Source organism: Chrysochloris asiatica, unplaced genomic scaffold (genome assembly GCF_000296735.1).
Source record: "Chrysochloris asiatica unplaced genomic scaffold, ChrAsi1.0 scaffold00161, whole genome shotgun sequence".
NCBI classification, from domain to species: Eukaryota; Metazoa; Chordata; class Mammalia; order Afrosoricida; family Chrysochloridae; genus Chrysochloris; species Chrysochloris asiatica.
This window is the reverse complement of record NW_006408679.1, coordinates 2,347,117-2,363,539: the sequence shown is the minus strand read 5'-3', so window position 1 is coordinate 2,363,539 and position 16,423 is coordinate 2,347,117. Positions and strand designations below refer to the sequence as shown.

At 39.3% G+C, this 16,423-nt stretch overlaps 1 protein-coding gene across 1 annotated transcript in view; it reads right to left on the bottom strand.

Moving 5' to 3' along the window:
• PLD5 (phospholipase D family, member 5) overlaps positions 1–16,423 on the bottom strand; it is a 66,348-nt gene that overhangs the window by 10,819 nt on the left and 39,106 nt on the right. Inside the window, exon 5 of the mRNA XM_006871156.1 lies at positions 1,599–1,713. Within this exon, the coding sequence (XP_006871218.1) occupies positions 1,599–1,713 (115 nt within the window). The remainder of the gene's footprint in view (positions 1–1,598; positions 1,714–16,423) is intronic.

Below are 16,423 nucleotides of genomic sequence, written 5' to 3'. Positions count from 1 at the left end.
ACTTGGAGTCCTGGTTTAGCAGTAATGGACCTCAAAGTTGGTTTGAATCAAAAGGTCAGCAGTTGAAACCCACCAGACACTCCTTGGAAACCTTATACAGGGCTCCCATGAGTTGGAACCGACTTGATGGCAATTAACAACATATATTTACATACACAATTTGGGAGAAAAATTTATACTGAGCCCATATTCATACATGCTATACATGTTTTTCTTTTCTACTTTGAGACTGCCAGTTGATCTGTATAGTGTAAAAATTATACTGCCATTTTCAGATTTATACTTCTTTTTATAGATAATAATTTCTATTCTGTGGTCATACTGATTAAGGGGTTACCATGGACACACATATATGGTGAGAAATTAGAGTAGGTTTATCGTCCTATCAGTATACTTGATTTCTGCATCTGGAGCTTTCATGCCTTAATAATGGTGGTGGTGGTGGTGGTTGTGTACTGTCGAGTTAGTGCAGACTCACAGGACTCTATATAGCGTTTCTAAGGCTGTGAATCTTTACGGGAGCAGAAAGCCTCATCTTTTACCTGTGGAGCATCTGGTAGATTTGAACTGCTGAACTTGCAGGTTAGCAGCCCAGCTCGGAATCCACTAAGCTAAATTGGATATTATCTCTGCACAGTGAGGCATCAGTGGTTCAATGTAGAATTCTTGCCTTCTATGTGGGAAACCTGGGTTTGATTCCCAGCTCATGAATGTTATGTGCAGCCAGCAATCAATTGTCAAGGGAGGCTTGCATGTTGCTATATTATTGAGCAGATTCCAGCATAGTTTCCAGATCGTGACAGACAAGGAAGAAAGGCCCGCTGATCTACTATGAAATTCAGACAACGAAACACCATAGATCACCAGTCAGATTCCTGACTAGTCATGGGGATGGCACAGGATTGGTAGTGTTTTCTTCTGTTGTGGATGGGGTGGCAAAGAGTTAAGGGCCAACTCGACAGTCAGCAGCCAGTAGCAATAATCTCTGTGCCCGGTACTTTAATTGTACAAGGCACTTTGCCTATATTATACAATGATGGAATTTAAATAGGATAATATAGGATATAGGATAAAAATAAAAACTATTATTAGCCCCATTTTACAAATGCGAGAACTGAGGTTTAGACATCCTAAGTATATCACCCAAAGTTAACTATTTATAAAATGACAGGGTGGGATTATTGCCCAGGCCATGGCAGAGCTGTCCTGGAACCACCCCACTGTAAGTCTCCCATTACTCAGGACAGGCTGGCTTGAGGACAGGCCAATGAGAGCGGCGCTGATTCTACTGTCAGGACTTACCTTGAGTGACTCATCCAACTCCTAAGCTATAAATGAACCACGTGGGCCAGAAACTTTCTGGAAGATATTTATCTAAATACATCGCATAGGAAATCCTACCACAGAAATCAGGCCAGAGAGGCAATGTTTGGTGGAAGAGCTCTCTGCCCTCACACCCCTGTTTCCTGACCTCAGGGTCTCCCCATGGCAGTGGCTCCCAGAAACTGCTTCCTTATCAGGGAATGTTGAAGAGCACAGTTTGAGTACCAGGAAAGTGGACGATTCCTAAGGCACCTTACACAAAGCCCAACACCTACCAATATAAGCTGCTCCATCAGTCACCATGTACTTGTTGCGATTTAATTTAGGAAAGGTGCTATTCTTTTGTTCTTTTGTAGTACAAGCGTTCTCTCTTTCCAGATCAAAAAATTTCTGTAAGACAAAGGAAAATAAAGCAGGTGAATAGAAAATGTTTTGATCTTGTTCAAAAGCACAAAAGAGTGTATTATCCAAATATCAACAATAGACCTCATACTGGGCTGATAAAGTCACCATCTTGTGACTTCATATAGATGAAGCTATTTTTGTTCTCAAGGCTATATAAGTAACAAGAGAGAAAATTAGCATGCTCAACTAGGTCTATAAAGAACACTTTTAAGCAACAACATGAACACAAAAAAAATCATTCTTTCAAGAGGGTGAGGGCCAGAAGGTTGTTTAATTCTAATTGTCTTATTCACCAGGGTGCACTGGCATTTGAAATCTGCCTCAGGATGCTTTCTGTTGAGCATGCCAATGAACGGAATTAATATTCCTACATGTTGCATACATTATAAGAAGTAGCAAGCCTATCTCAATGACTAGCTGATTAAACTGGGGATTTGCAAAGGTCAAAGTAGACTTTGCCAAATGAACAAATAAGTTCTTTCTAAACACCTAAGTCTATAAATTCTTTTAATAGGTAACTAAAAAAAAATTGCCACTTCAAACCAAGAATCCTAAGTTTCAACTTTACCGTGACCCAACAAGCAACATTCCAGTTCAACTAAGGCCAGGGCTGGGAAGATGAGAGGAAGGGTTTCAGAATAGATAGGAATGGCTGGCTCTGTGCTTTAGGTGTCCTCTGAATTTGCTAAATGTTTAGCAAATTAAATAAAGCTGAGAGTTCCTGGTGCCAGGCTGCTAACCAAAAGGAGGAGGGAGGTTCACATCCATCAAGAGGCACCTTGGAAGAAAGGCCTGGTGATCTAATTTAAAAAAATCAACCATTGACAACCCTATGGAGAACAGTTATACTAGTTCTCTTCTGACACACATGGGCTTACCTTGAGTTGAAGTAGATCCTATGGTAACAGTTTTATCATTTATTTAACTTTTTTATTTTTATTGTGACATGTGTGAAGGTTTACAGAGCAGAGCAGATATGTCCATTCAACATTTCCTACACACTTTATTTCATCATTGAATATAATCTTCACAATGTAACATTGCTCACCCCACATCCTCCCTGTGTTTTCTCATTCCATTCTTCCTCCTTTCTTAACCCTTCTGAACTTTGTCCTTGGGTAGATGCTATCCTTTCAATCTCAAATGGTTGATAATTATAAGGTGTGGATGCTTTTTCAGTGTTATTACTCTTTCTATTGTTTGGTTGAAAATTGAGCCATGTGGTAAGATCACTTATAGACCTGAAGGGTGACTACGGGCCATAGTGTCTGGGACTCCACCAATCTCGAACAGACCATTGTTGTTGTTGTTGTTAAGTGTCATCGAGTCAGTTGTGACCCACAGCACCCCTGTATAGGGTTTCCGAAGAGTGACTGGTGAGCTTGAACCGCCGACCTTGTAGTTCAAATCAACTTTGCAGTCCAGCGCTACACCAACAGACTTTTCCTATAATCCAAGACCCTATGTGATCCCTTTCAAGACCTTTTCTTGACTTCTTATAATAGTGGTCTCATATCACATCTGTCCTGTTGTGAGTCCTGGTGTGGTGCTGTAAGATAAGCACTGGACTGCAAACCAAAAGGTCAGTGGTTCAAACCCATCAGCCGCTCCTTGAAAACCCTATACAGGGTCACTATGAGTCAGAACCAACTTGACGGCACTTAACAACAACAACAATTTCACTCAACATAATGTCTTCCAAGTTCATCCATGTTTTGTAGATTCATTGCTATTCTTAAATGTTGCATTGCATTCCATGATTTATGTACCAGTATGTTTATCCATTCTTCCATTAATGGGTATTTAAGTTGTTTCCATCTTTTTGCTCTTGTGAACAATGTTGTGAGGACCATAAATCAATTTGTGTTGAGAATCTTATTTCTCTAGAATTTACATCAAATAGAGGAATTGTTGGATAATATGTCCTGGTGTGGCACTGAAAGATAAGCACTGGACTGTTAACTGCAGGTTGGTGTCTTAAGCCTACCAGCTGCTCCTTGGAAATTCTATACAACGTCACTATGACTTGGGACCAACTTGATGGCATTTATGGTATTTCTCTTGGCTAGTGCATTTAATTTGTTTATATTCAGTGTAATTATCTGGAGGTATGAATTGATTTCTGTCATTTTGCTCTGCGTCCATAATTTTCTGTGTTGTTTTGTTTCTGGCTTTTTTCTTCTTCATTGTTGTTCTAGTGTGTACTAAAACTTTATTATTTCCCTACATTTTATTTTGATGAGGTTTATTAATTTTCTTTGAGTTTGTGGTTAAGTGCTGTTGAGTCGGTTTCGACTCATAGTGACCCTGTATAGGGTTTCTGATGAGCAACTGGTAAGTTTGAATGACCGACCTTGTGATTCAAACCACGCTTTCGCTCCAGTGCTTATCCTACAGTGCCAAAACTAGTTTGTTAATGTCTTCCTGAGTTTAAAACTGTCTGTTCTTTCTTTAAATCTAATTGACTTCCTCTCCATTTGGAAGTTCTGTAACTACACTATCCCCTCTTTATACTTTGTAATTGTTTTCATTTACAAATCGATACGCCTGTTTTCATATTTTCAGTCTTGTAGGTTTGTTTTACTTTGGATGTTTCTATTCCTGGGTTGACTTCTGTGTGGTATTGCAGTGTATGTTAATCTCAGGTTGTTTTCTGCTCTTGTTGGTTCTCTGTTTGAAGAACTCCCTTTATTGTTTAGTATTTCTTGTAAGGCTGAGCTGGTTTTTACAAATCTCTTTAATTTATGTTTATCTGGAAATGTCCTAACTTCACCGTTATATTTGAGGGAAAATTTTGCTGGTTAAATCTTCTTGGTTGGCAATTTTTTTCTTTCAGAGTTTTATATATGCCATCCCCTTGCCTTCTTGCCTGCATGGTTTCTGCTGAGCAGTCAGAGCCTATTCTTATTGTTTCTCCTTTGTAGGTAACTTTTCATTTTCCTGAGCTGCTTTCAGGATTCTTTCCTTGTGTTTGGTTTAGAAACGTTTACTTGTGATGTTTTGATGATTTTATTTTTAGATCTGTCCTGTTTGATGTTTGTTCTGTTTCTTGAATGCGTATCTTCTTGTCGTTCATACTATTAGGGAAATTTTCTTTCAGCAACTCTTTGACAATTTTCTTTGTGTTTATTTTTGTCCTCTTCCTATTCTGGAATTCCAGTCATACCCAAATTATTCCTCTTGATGGTGTCCCACATAATTTTTAGACTTTCTTCATTTTTTTTCCTGTTTGTTTCTTTAGGAGATTAATACTGAAAGATTTGTTCTTAATCTAACTAATTTGGTCTCCATTGATTGAATTCTACTCCTCTGACCTTTTGATGCATTTTGAAATCTTAGTGTTAATCCTCTGGATTTCTATTTGTTATTTTTGTATGATTTCTAATTTTTCATTTATTTTGTCAGTTTGTTTTTGTAGTGTCTTCTTGTATTCTTCTAAAGTTTTGTCTGTGCTTTCTATGTTTTCATCAGCTGCTTTCTCAATCTTTCTTTTGAGCTGTTGTTGTTGCTAAGTGTTGTCAAGTTGGTCCAGACTCACAGCTACCCTGTATAGGACTTCCAAGCAGTGGTTGATGGTTTTGAACTGCCAACCTGTAGTTAACAAAGTGCTTATCTTACAGTTTCACACAAGGACTCCCTTAAGCTGTGAAAAGCACTTAAATATCATTCTTTTAAATTCATTATTGGATAGTTTCAATGCCATTTCTTTCTCAGAAGGTTTTTGTCTTGTTTGGTCACTTGTTAGGGTTATTCTGTCTTGTTTCTTCATGTGAACTGAAATTTTCTATTGTTTCTGAGACATTTAGTATGATTGCATTTGTAATTAATTGGTAATATATGTTAGGCACTCACAATCTGTCTCTTGTTAGGTGTGATAGAGAATGGAAATGTGTGCACAGTTCTCCATTCATTTTTCATGTAGTACAGTTAAGAGCAGCATTGGCAGAAGTTGGCTTATGTCTCTCATTGATCAGGTTATACAGGAGAGGGTTGTGGGACTGCAGGAGGTAATTGTGTGCTTGGACTGTGTGGTCCCAGGATTATCTCCCATCAGGTGGGACAAGGGGGAAAAACAACAGCAAAAGTAAATAATAAAGAAAAGATAAATGGGGAAAAACAAGAAAGCATCAAGAAAAAATAATTTAATAACTAAAAAGAAAAAAAGGAAAGGAAAATAAAAATAATGAGAGAAAAAAGAAATAAAAAAGAAAATAAATGAAATTGCTGGGGGAAGAGAACAGAAACTAAACCATGAAGAGGAAATAAAAGAAAGAAAAAGAAGGGAAGGGAAAAAAGAAAGGAGAAACAGAATGACAGAAAAACAAAGAAAGTAGAAAACAGGGGCGGCACAGGGCCCAGAGAGGAGAAAACGATATGGGGTATTGACACCCAGTATGAGTCAGTTAAGGAGATCACTGGGGGCTGGTTAGAGATGAGAAGGAAAGAGAAGGCAGGATGTCCAGTCCTAGATGACATTCCTGTCAGTTTAGAAAACGTCTGGGGTAGGGGGACCTGATCTAGAAGTTCTTTCAGGCCCAGAGGGCAGTTGAGGCAGGGCAGCAGGTTCTGGAAGGAGTTCATGTCTACCCAGGTTGGTCAGGGGCAGGCCACCTGTTCTGCTGCTCTGATAAAGCAGAGTTCATGGGCCTCCGGATATGGGGATGTCGTGACATGCAACTGGAGCCTGATCCATGAAGGCAGGAGGAATAGAGACTGCACAGGACTGGGGTGTCACTGGCCAATGGGTGGGTGAGGGTGGGGATTGGTCATGAAGAGGGTGTGGGGAACAAGGGGAGGATTGCACCTTTCTGGTGTTTGGACTTGTGCTATCCTAGGAGAGTGAAATGGATTATCAGGTTGCTGTCCTGATCCAACAGAGCTTGCAAAGACTTAAAAGGTTGCACTGTGTCAGGCCAGCTGACAGTTACCCATTCTGTCTCCTCTCTCACTGCTTTTGTTCAGCTTTTCCTAGTCGGTATTCATTCCACTTCTCTATCCTTTTATCTATTGCTCAGGGTTCCAGGATTATCACCCGTATCTACTTCACGTGGTTTCTCGCATCTTCATTGTAGAGTCTGGGTGGTGTGTCTGCCTCGTCTGCCATCTTAGATGGCAGTTGTTTTAGATGAGACCTAAAGTATGACTGAGATTCCAGAAAGATGACAGTCAAAGGTGAGAGGCTCATTAGAATATGTGCAACATTTTCAAGACTGCATGGGATCTTTCTTAAGCTATAGAATAATGTATGCAGGAAAGTAACAAGAAACAGAGAGAAAAATGTGATAATATCTAGAAATGGAGAGAAGTTATTTACAGCTTTAAAACCCAAAGTGTCCAAATTTGGTTTTGGAAATAATGAGCTTGACCTTTCCCATCCCCCGCAAGAGTGGGATGGAGTGCCAGACTAGGTGCTCACTAAAGTCCCTTTCAGCACTGATGGCATTATATTCTGATGTTTTGAGGAACCTTTGAGCACAGGCCAAAATCTACCAACAAAACCAAACTGTAGATTAACACAGAGGAACATTGTCCCAGGGCCATATCACCATGGTTATGGGCAATGAGGACTAAATAAGGTCCCCTTATTTCCTTAGACTAGGTCTTCTGCAAAATCTGTGTTGATTTGGTGAGCACACATGCAGACTTTGTGAACTATTGAAATTTGTGTAATAACCAGGGGATGCTCTTAAGTCATGATTACATATTCAGAGGACATGTGAGTACTAAGTGTGCCACAACTCAGTAATAGCTGTTAGATTCCTTGCTTGGATATTTGATATATTATTGATCAAGAACATTTAAAATAAAGTAGGTGGCATAAGTAAAATGGCTGCTAAGATTCGAGACTGGACTCCATTCCTGCTTCTGCTAATTAAGGAAATCTTTCCACTGTGCTCATGTAGAGGCAGGTTGTTGCATACAGCTTCCAGTGGGGGTCAAAATGAAACCTCCGTCTGCAGGATACTCTAAGAAAATACATCACTGTAAGCAAGTTGTTATCAGCTTATCTTACTTGCTGTGTTAAAACAATGCAGCTTGATGTATATGTAATATTCTTATGAAATGCCTACACTATACATTCTCAGAGTCCTGGTGTGTCGCTATGGGCTAATGCACTGGACTGAAAAGTCAGTTTGAAGCACCAGGTTGGTGGTTGAAGCTCACCAGCCACTCCTTGGAAACTCTATACAGGTCACTATGGGTTGGAACTGACTCGATGGCACTTAACAACAACAACACATTCTCAGTAAACCTGTATCTTAAGAAAGGTTAATACCTGGTGTCTTAGTTATCTAGTGCTTCTATGACAGAAATACCATAAGTGGCTGGCTTTAACAAACAGAAATTTGTTTTCTCACAGCTTGAGAGGTAGAAGTCCGAATTCAGAGCACTGGCTCTGGAAAATGGTCCCTGTCACCTTTCAGTATCTGCGGGTCCAGCATTCCTTGGAGATCTTCATTGTGTCTTAGCATCAGTCTTTCCCTGGGTTTAGGAGGTTCTCAGAACAGGGACCCCAGGTCCAAAGGGCTCACTCCACTTCCAGCGCCCCTTTATTTGGTGTTACTAGGTCCGGCTTTCTCTGCTCATGTCTCTTTTCTTATACCTCTTGTAAAGTAACAGATTTTGCATGCCACACCCTTGGGAATCTCACATACATCGGATCAGGGTTATTGTAGGATTAAGGGTGGTGTATTTCATCCTTAAGCCTCTTATTGGTTTATCACCTCAGATCCCATCAAGGGGGATCATCACATAACTGTCAAACCACCGAGAATCATGGTCAATTCAAGCCGACACATATTTTGGGGACACACAATTCAATCTATGACACCTAGCAAAACTGTTTGCTTTCTGATTCTGGAAAAAGCCCTCCCCTGACACTGTCCTGTCACTGATCTGCAGATACAGCAGTCAGCACATATATCCTTCAGTCACATCACTGACAGCCCCTCTGTGAGAAAGCTCACCTCTAACTTCTAAATACTGCAAGTCCTATATAAACATCTGTGTAATTATTGTGCCTTGATCTCCATAGTTTGATTGGAATCGTTCTTTAAACCCTTAGTAAACCTTTCTATTTTACTGTGAAACATCATTCAAGTTTTCCCACTACATTACAAAGCAGGTCCAATCTTTGGACCTTTTGAGGAAGATGCATATGCAAGTTTGACAATGAATATGGAAGACCCGAGAAGAATTTATACCTTTGAGTTATGGTGTTGGCAAAGAATACTGACTATGCCATAGACTACCAGAAGAACTAACACATCTATGATGGAAGAAGTACAGCTAGAATGCTCCTTAGAAGCGAGGATGACAAGATTTGCATTAGCTACTGTGGACATGTTATCAGGAAGGACCAGTCTTTGGAAAAGGACATCATACTTGATAAAGTAGCAGGCCAGAGAAAAAGAGGAAGACCCTCAATGAGACAGAATGTCACAGTCACTGCCAGAATGGGCTCAAACTTATTAAGAATTTCTGTTGTGTTGTATAGACTCAATAGCACCTAATAACAACAACAATTAAAGCCAGGAATAGTACGACAGTTCATGGCTTAGGTTAGAATCCATTTGCTTTGTTGTTAAGTGCTGTCAAGTTGGTTCCAACTCATAGCAACCCTGTTTAGAGTTTCCGAGGAGTGACTGGTGTGCTTGAACGACTGACCTTGTGGTTCAAACCAACCTTGCAGTCCATCCAAAGAGGGAAACAGCTTGAACTGGTAAATGGAAATAACAGTAACAACCATATTTTACTCACTGACATAGTACTAAAGATCAGGTGTAAGTAAGTGGCTGAAAGCAAAGGTATTTCAAAAGTGACTACTTAATTCATGAAATAAAAATTAAAACTAGCTAACCAGGATCACTACTAGTCTGTCTGTTTCCATACTGTGGTGGTTTACATATCACTGCATTGCTGGAAGCTTTGCCACCAATATTTTAAATACCAGCAGGAACACCCATTGTGGATAGGTTTCAGTGGAGCTTCTAAACTAAGACAGACTAGGAAGAAGGAGAGGCAGATGACTTCAGAATGTTTAGCCATTGAAAACTTTAGGATTAGCAGGGGAACATTGTCAGATATAGTGCCAGAAGATAAACCTTTCAGGTTGGAAGGTACTCAGAACACCACTGGGGAAGAGCTGCTTCCTTAAAGTAGAGATGACCATCATGACATAAATTGAGTAAAGTTTGTTGTTGTTAGGTGCCATGGAGTCAGCACTGACACATAGCAATCTTATGAACAAAAGAACAAAATCCTACGCCAGTTTCACAATCTTTGCTACACTTGAGCCCAATGCTGCTGCTACTTGATCTTATTGGGGGGTCTTCCTCTTTTTTTTTTTTTTTACTGATCCTCTCCTTTACTAAGAATGATGTCCTTCTCCAGGGACTGGTCCCTTATGACAATATGTCTGAAGTATGTTAAACAAACTATGGCCATCCTGGCTTCCAAGGAGCATTCTGGCTGAACAGCAGGCATTGGCAAAGAACAAGTCACTAGGAATTGATGTAATACAAACTGAAATCTTTCAACAAACTTAGGCAGCACTGGAGGCACTCACTCATCTATGCCAAGAAATTTGGAAGACAACTACCTGGCCAACTGATTGGAAGAGATCCATATTTGTATCCATTCCAAAGAGAGGTGACCCAACGGAATGCAGAAATCATCAGACAATATCCTTAATATCACATGCAAGTATAATTTTGCTAAAGATAATTAAAAAGTGGCTGTTTTAAAATTACTTGTGCTTTATTGACTATGCAAAGGCTTTTGACTGAGTGAATCATGACAAGTTATGGAAAACACTGAGGAAAATGAGTATTCCAGAACACTTAATTGTGCTCATGAAGAGACTACACGCAGACCAAGGGGAAATTGTTCTAATAGAACCAGGGAACACTGAATAGTTTAAAATGAGGAAAGGTGTGCACCATGGTTATATTCTTTCACCATACTTATTCAATCTGTATGCTGAGCAGATAATCTGAGAAACTAGAGCATATGAAGAAGAGTGTGGCATCAGGATTGGAGGAAGACTCATTAACAAACTGTGATACACAGATGATACAAACTTGCTTGCTGAAAGTGAAGAGGACTTAAAATAGTTACTGATAATGATCAAAGACAATAACCTTCATTATGGGTTGCATCTCAATGTAAAGAAAACAGAAATATTCACCACCAGACCAATAAATAACTTCATGATAAATGGAGAAAAGACTGAAGTTATCAAAGATTTCATTTTGCTTGGATCCACTCTCAACACTCATGGAAGCGGCAGTCAAAAGATCGAACAACACATTGCATTAGGCAAATCTGCTGTACGAGACCTCTTTAAAGTGTTCAAGAGCAAAGATATCAGTTTGAGGACAAAAGTGTACCTGACTCAAGCCATGGTATTTTCAATAACCTCAATGCATGTGAAAGTTGGACAATGAATAATTAAGAACATAGAAGAATTGATACATTTGAGTTATGGTGTTGGAGGAGAATATTGAAAGTACCATGGAATGCTAGAAGAACAAACAAATCTGTGTTGAAAGAAGTACAGCCAGAATGCTCCTTAGAAGCCAGGATGACAAGGCTTGGTCTCTCATACTTCAGACATATTACCAGGAGGGACTAGTCTCTGGGTAAGTACATCATGTTTGGTAAAGTGGAGGGTCAGCAAAAAGAGGAAGATCCTCAATGAGATAGATTGGCACAGTGGCAACAGCAATGGGCTCAAGTTTAACAATGATTGTGAGGTGGTACAGGGCCAGGCAGTGTTTTGTTATGTTGTTCATAAGGTCCCTATGAGTCGGAACTCACTTGATGGCACCTAACAACAACAACAACAACAACAACAACAACAACAACAACAACAAAGAACAGTGATAACTGCAAAGGAAAACTAAAGAACATGATGAGTAAGTATAACAAGAAACTATGTTCAGTTTTAAACTATTTTTCTGTATGCCTAAGCTCCATGAGGGGAAGTACTTTGTTCTATATTTCCGGTCATAACTCCACAATCAAGAAGAGAATGGCGTAGGGCCTCAACAAACAGTTGTTGAATGAATTAACTGGGGTTTTAGAAAAGCTGAGGCCTACACAATTAGTGAAGTTCTTGGTGCTGTGTTGTAGGATAAGCACTGGACTGTTAATCGCAAGACCGGCAGTTCAAACTTACCATTCACTCCTTGGAAGCCCTATACAAGGTTGCTATAAGTTGGAACTGACTTGACGGCACCTAACATCAACAACCAGGAGTCCTGGTGTGGCGCTGTGGGCTAATGTGCTGAACTAAAAAGTCATTTGAACTTTTTAGGTTGGTGGTTTAAGCTCACCAGTTGCTCCTTGGAAATCCTATACAGGGTCACTATGGGTTGGAACCTACTTGACAACACTTAACAACAACAGCAACATAGGATTAATGGATGTTGGCCAGGTAAAGTGTTGAGAAGAAGGGGAAAATGTGCAAGTAGAGGGAACAGCATGCACAAAGGCTCAGAGGAGAAAGTAGGGTGGTAAATATAATGACTTGAGGAAAGTCAAGGGTGGGGCCAGAGTGTCAACATATTTAGAATTATTTCCAGTTCCCCAGCCAGTCAACCTTGAGGTAGTTAGTGGATTAGCATGTGGTCCAGAAAAGTTGGAACAAATGTGGACTCCAAGGCTAGGGGTGCTTTAGGGCTGCAGCAATTGGTGTTGGAGCATGCTTCAGCATCCAGCCCATTAGGGTCTTACAGGTAAGAATGTTTTAGGTGGAAGTCTTCTGGCAAGATGGTGGATTAGGCAGACATGATATGTTGTTGTTGTTGGTGGTGCTGTGTGCCTTGGAGTCGGTCTGACTCATAGTGACCCTGCATAGGGTTTCTGAGGCTGTAAATCTTTACTGGAGCAGAAAGCCTCATCTTTCTCCCATGGAATAGCTGTTGGTTTCAAACTGCTGACTGTGAGATTACCAGCCTGATTTGTAACCACTATGTAGTCAGACACGATATACAGACCTTCTAAAACAAAGATATGGAAGAGCAAATGAAACAGATGCAGATGATTGTCCTAGAACCTGGAGCATTAGAGGAAGGGATAGAGACACAGACTGGATGTTTACTAGGAGAAGAAGCTGAACAGGCACAGCAAACAGGTGAACTGTGCTGGCCAGCTAGATGTGGTGTAGCCATCTTGAACTTTTGTGAGCAGCTTTAGAAGCAGACAGCAGCTTGGAGGTGCACACAGGTAACTCTGTGAGAAAGTATGATAATATTTTGTTTCCAACACTCCCATGGTGACCAGAGGCATGGTCAGCCCCACTTTCATCCACATGAGCACAGCTCTTGCTCTCTGTGAGATGAGAGCAGCTCTCTCAGTTGTGAGCCACATCATTTTGAACTGGTTACTCATTGCACCACTCTTGGCATCTGGGTTCAGGTGAGCCCTACTCCAGACCTGTAGAGCCATCCCAGCCAGTTCTGGACTTGCTAGAATTCTTGTGATGAGTAACCCCACCCTGGCTGTCCTCTGGATTTAAAAGACCCTGATCCCATCTGCTTTGGAGCCTGTATGGACTACTTCTAGATATGGTGTCCTGAGCACAGACAACAGCTAGGTCTATAGGAACTCCACCTAGGGCTGGGAGTACCACTGTCTCATCTTGCCACAACTCACCTCATGAGCTTTCTGGCTTCAGGTGTTCCCCAGAGATTTCTCTTCTCTGGGTCTGGCACCTGCACTGGGATTTTCCTTTCATTGTTTTTGTTTGTTTGTTTGTTAATTCTTTTTCCTTCTCCTTTTTCTCTCCTTTTGTATTTACTCCTTTCAATCTCCATTTTCATTTTGTTTCTTTTTTTCTTTCATTTTTGCTCTTGATTTTTCTTTACTACTCTCTGTTTTCTTTCTTTCTTCCCACTCCATAGCTGTATTTAGTGTTTTTCTTTTTCTTTTCTCTCTTGTAGTTTTATTTTCCTTTCCTTCTTTTCTCTTGCTGGCTATTTTTCTTTCTTGCTGTTGCCTGTTTTTCTTGTTTTTGTTTTTTTTTTCCTCTTTTTTCATTTGTTATTTTCTTTAATCACTGTTGTTTGCTTTTCCTCTCCTCATGGTTGTATATGTGTGTGTGTGTGTGTGTGTGTGTGTGTATTTCCTCTACTGCCCCATCTGATGGAGGACAGCAATGGTGCCCATACAACCATACCCTCTGTGACAACACCCACCAGGCAAGAGCCAGTACCAGTTCCTATATTGCCTCAATGATAGACAGCAGCTAACACCAGCCAAATCTACCCTATATTGAGCTGTATGAATGGGGATGGAATAATTGTACACACACTTCTATTCTCTAATCACACCCATCCAGAGACAGTTGGTGAGTGCCTAAGGACACACTGATATACAATCATTAATTAAATACAAATACAATAATACCACAATATCTTAGAGACAACAGACAATTTCAATTCAAATAAAGACACAAGATAGACTGGCTCAGATAAGTAAACAAGATGCAGAACCAAAAAGTGCTTCTGAGGAAGAAAAGGCATTGACACTATCTGAAAAAGAATTCAAAAGATTGATGTTTAGGTACCTCCAATGGAATAAGAGAAAGATTGAAGAAAGCAAGAATACAAAAAAAAAAAACTTGGATAGAATTCAGGAAAACACTAGCAAGAACAACACAGAAAACCTTTGGTAGAATTCAGGAAGACACTAAAGGAACAAACAGAATAAACAGATGAAAGATTGGAAACAACACAAAAACGGCAAATAGAAACTCAAGATTAATACTGAGATTTCAGAAATAGATAGCAAATTGAAAAGGTAATGTAGTAGACTGAATCAATGGAAGGAAGCCCAAATTAGTGAACTTAAATATAAATATTTTAATACTGGCTTGCAAAAAGAATAACCAGAAAAAGAAGGAAGCAATCTAGAGAAAGCCTAAGATTTACGTAAGACTATGAAAGAGGATTTGGAATTCCAGAACAGAAGGTGACAAGGAAAAGCATAGAATAAATCGTTGAAGACTTGGAAGAAAAATTTCCAGACACCATGAAACAGAAGATAAGCATTCAAGAAGTTGAGAGAACCCAAACAAGGTAGATTCCAAAAGAAAATCATAAAGTCATATCATAATCAAACTCTCCAAAATCAGACAAGGGAAGAATCCTGAGAGCATCTTGGGAAAAATGAAAAGTTAACTTCAAAAAGAACCTTTAAGATTAAGCTTTGATTTCTTAGCAGAAGCCACACAGGCAAGAAGGCACTGGGAAGACATATACAAAACTCTGAAAGAAAAAAACCAAAAACTGACAACCAAGAATCACATACCCAGCAAACTTGTCTCTCAAATATGACAGTGGAATAAGGACATTTCCAGATAAACAGAAATTAAGGGAATTTTCAATGACCAGAACTTTACAAAAAATACTCAAGGAAGTTATTTGGACTGAGAATCATCCTGAAATTAACAAACACAACAACACTATCCAGAACTTAATCCAGATATGGGCATATCTGATATAAAGCAAACTTAAAAGACTGGAAATAGGGAACCAGAGATATCAATGAAGCCAACTACAGAGTAAAAAGAGAGAGGAGTGTAGTTACAGAATTAAAAAATGGTGAGGAAGTCAAGTAAATTAAAAGTAAAACAAACTTTTTAACTGGTAAGGAATTAATAATTTATAGGAGAATCTTAAAGAAAATGATACATTGACATTAAAACATAAATGAGAAAAACCATAAAGATTAAGTAAACTTTAGAATAGAGGCAATGAAGAAAATGACAATAAAATGCATTAACAAAATGAACTCAGCACCAAAAATTATGTGGAACAAAGAAATTGGTAGTAATACACACACACACATACAAACAAAACCACACAGCAAAATGTCAGCAAGAAATTCATACCTACTGATATCATGTTTAAATGTCAATGGATTAAATGCACCAGTCAAGAGACAGAGAATAGTAAAATACATAATAAACATGATTGTTCAATGTGCTGTCTGTAAAAGACACACCTTTTGCACAAAGACTAAAAATCAGAGGATGGAAAAAATTATCAAGCTAATATTAATTTATGATAAAATAGACTTGAAGGTGAAAACCAACATTAGAGACAAAAAAGGATATTAATCATGATTGTTGTTGTTGTTAAGTGCTGTTGAGTGGATTCTGACCCATAACAACCCTGCATAGGGTTTCCAAGACTGTACATTTTTACCGGAGCAGAAAACCTCATTTTTCTCCCAAGGAACAGCTGATAGTGTCAAACTGCTGACCTTGAGAGTAGCAGCCTGATTCATAACCACTATGCTACCAGAGCTCCTTTGATTAGAGAGTCAATTGAATGAGAGAACATAACTATAATAAATAGCTATGCTTCCAATGAAGGAACTTCAAAATACCAGGACTCTCCTACTATTGTTGTAGAGGTATCTATTTCTTTCTTCAATTTTATTAGAATTTGATTTTTGTATTTTGAGTTTTCACTTCATTGCAATGATTACATGCTTCATCATTCAACAGTAATTGCTTCTGTTTTTCTTTTTTTTTTGAATGTACACAGAAAACACTCAGGAATAGATAATCATTTAAACAACTAAAGGGCACATTCTGCAAGTCAGCCTCCTGGCTGTCAGCACATAGCCTTTCTTTCCATGAGTCTAGAGTCCTTAGCTGCTCTATCTCTCCATGTCCTCA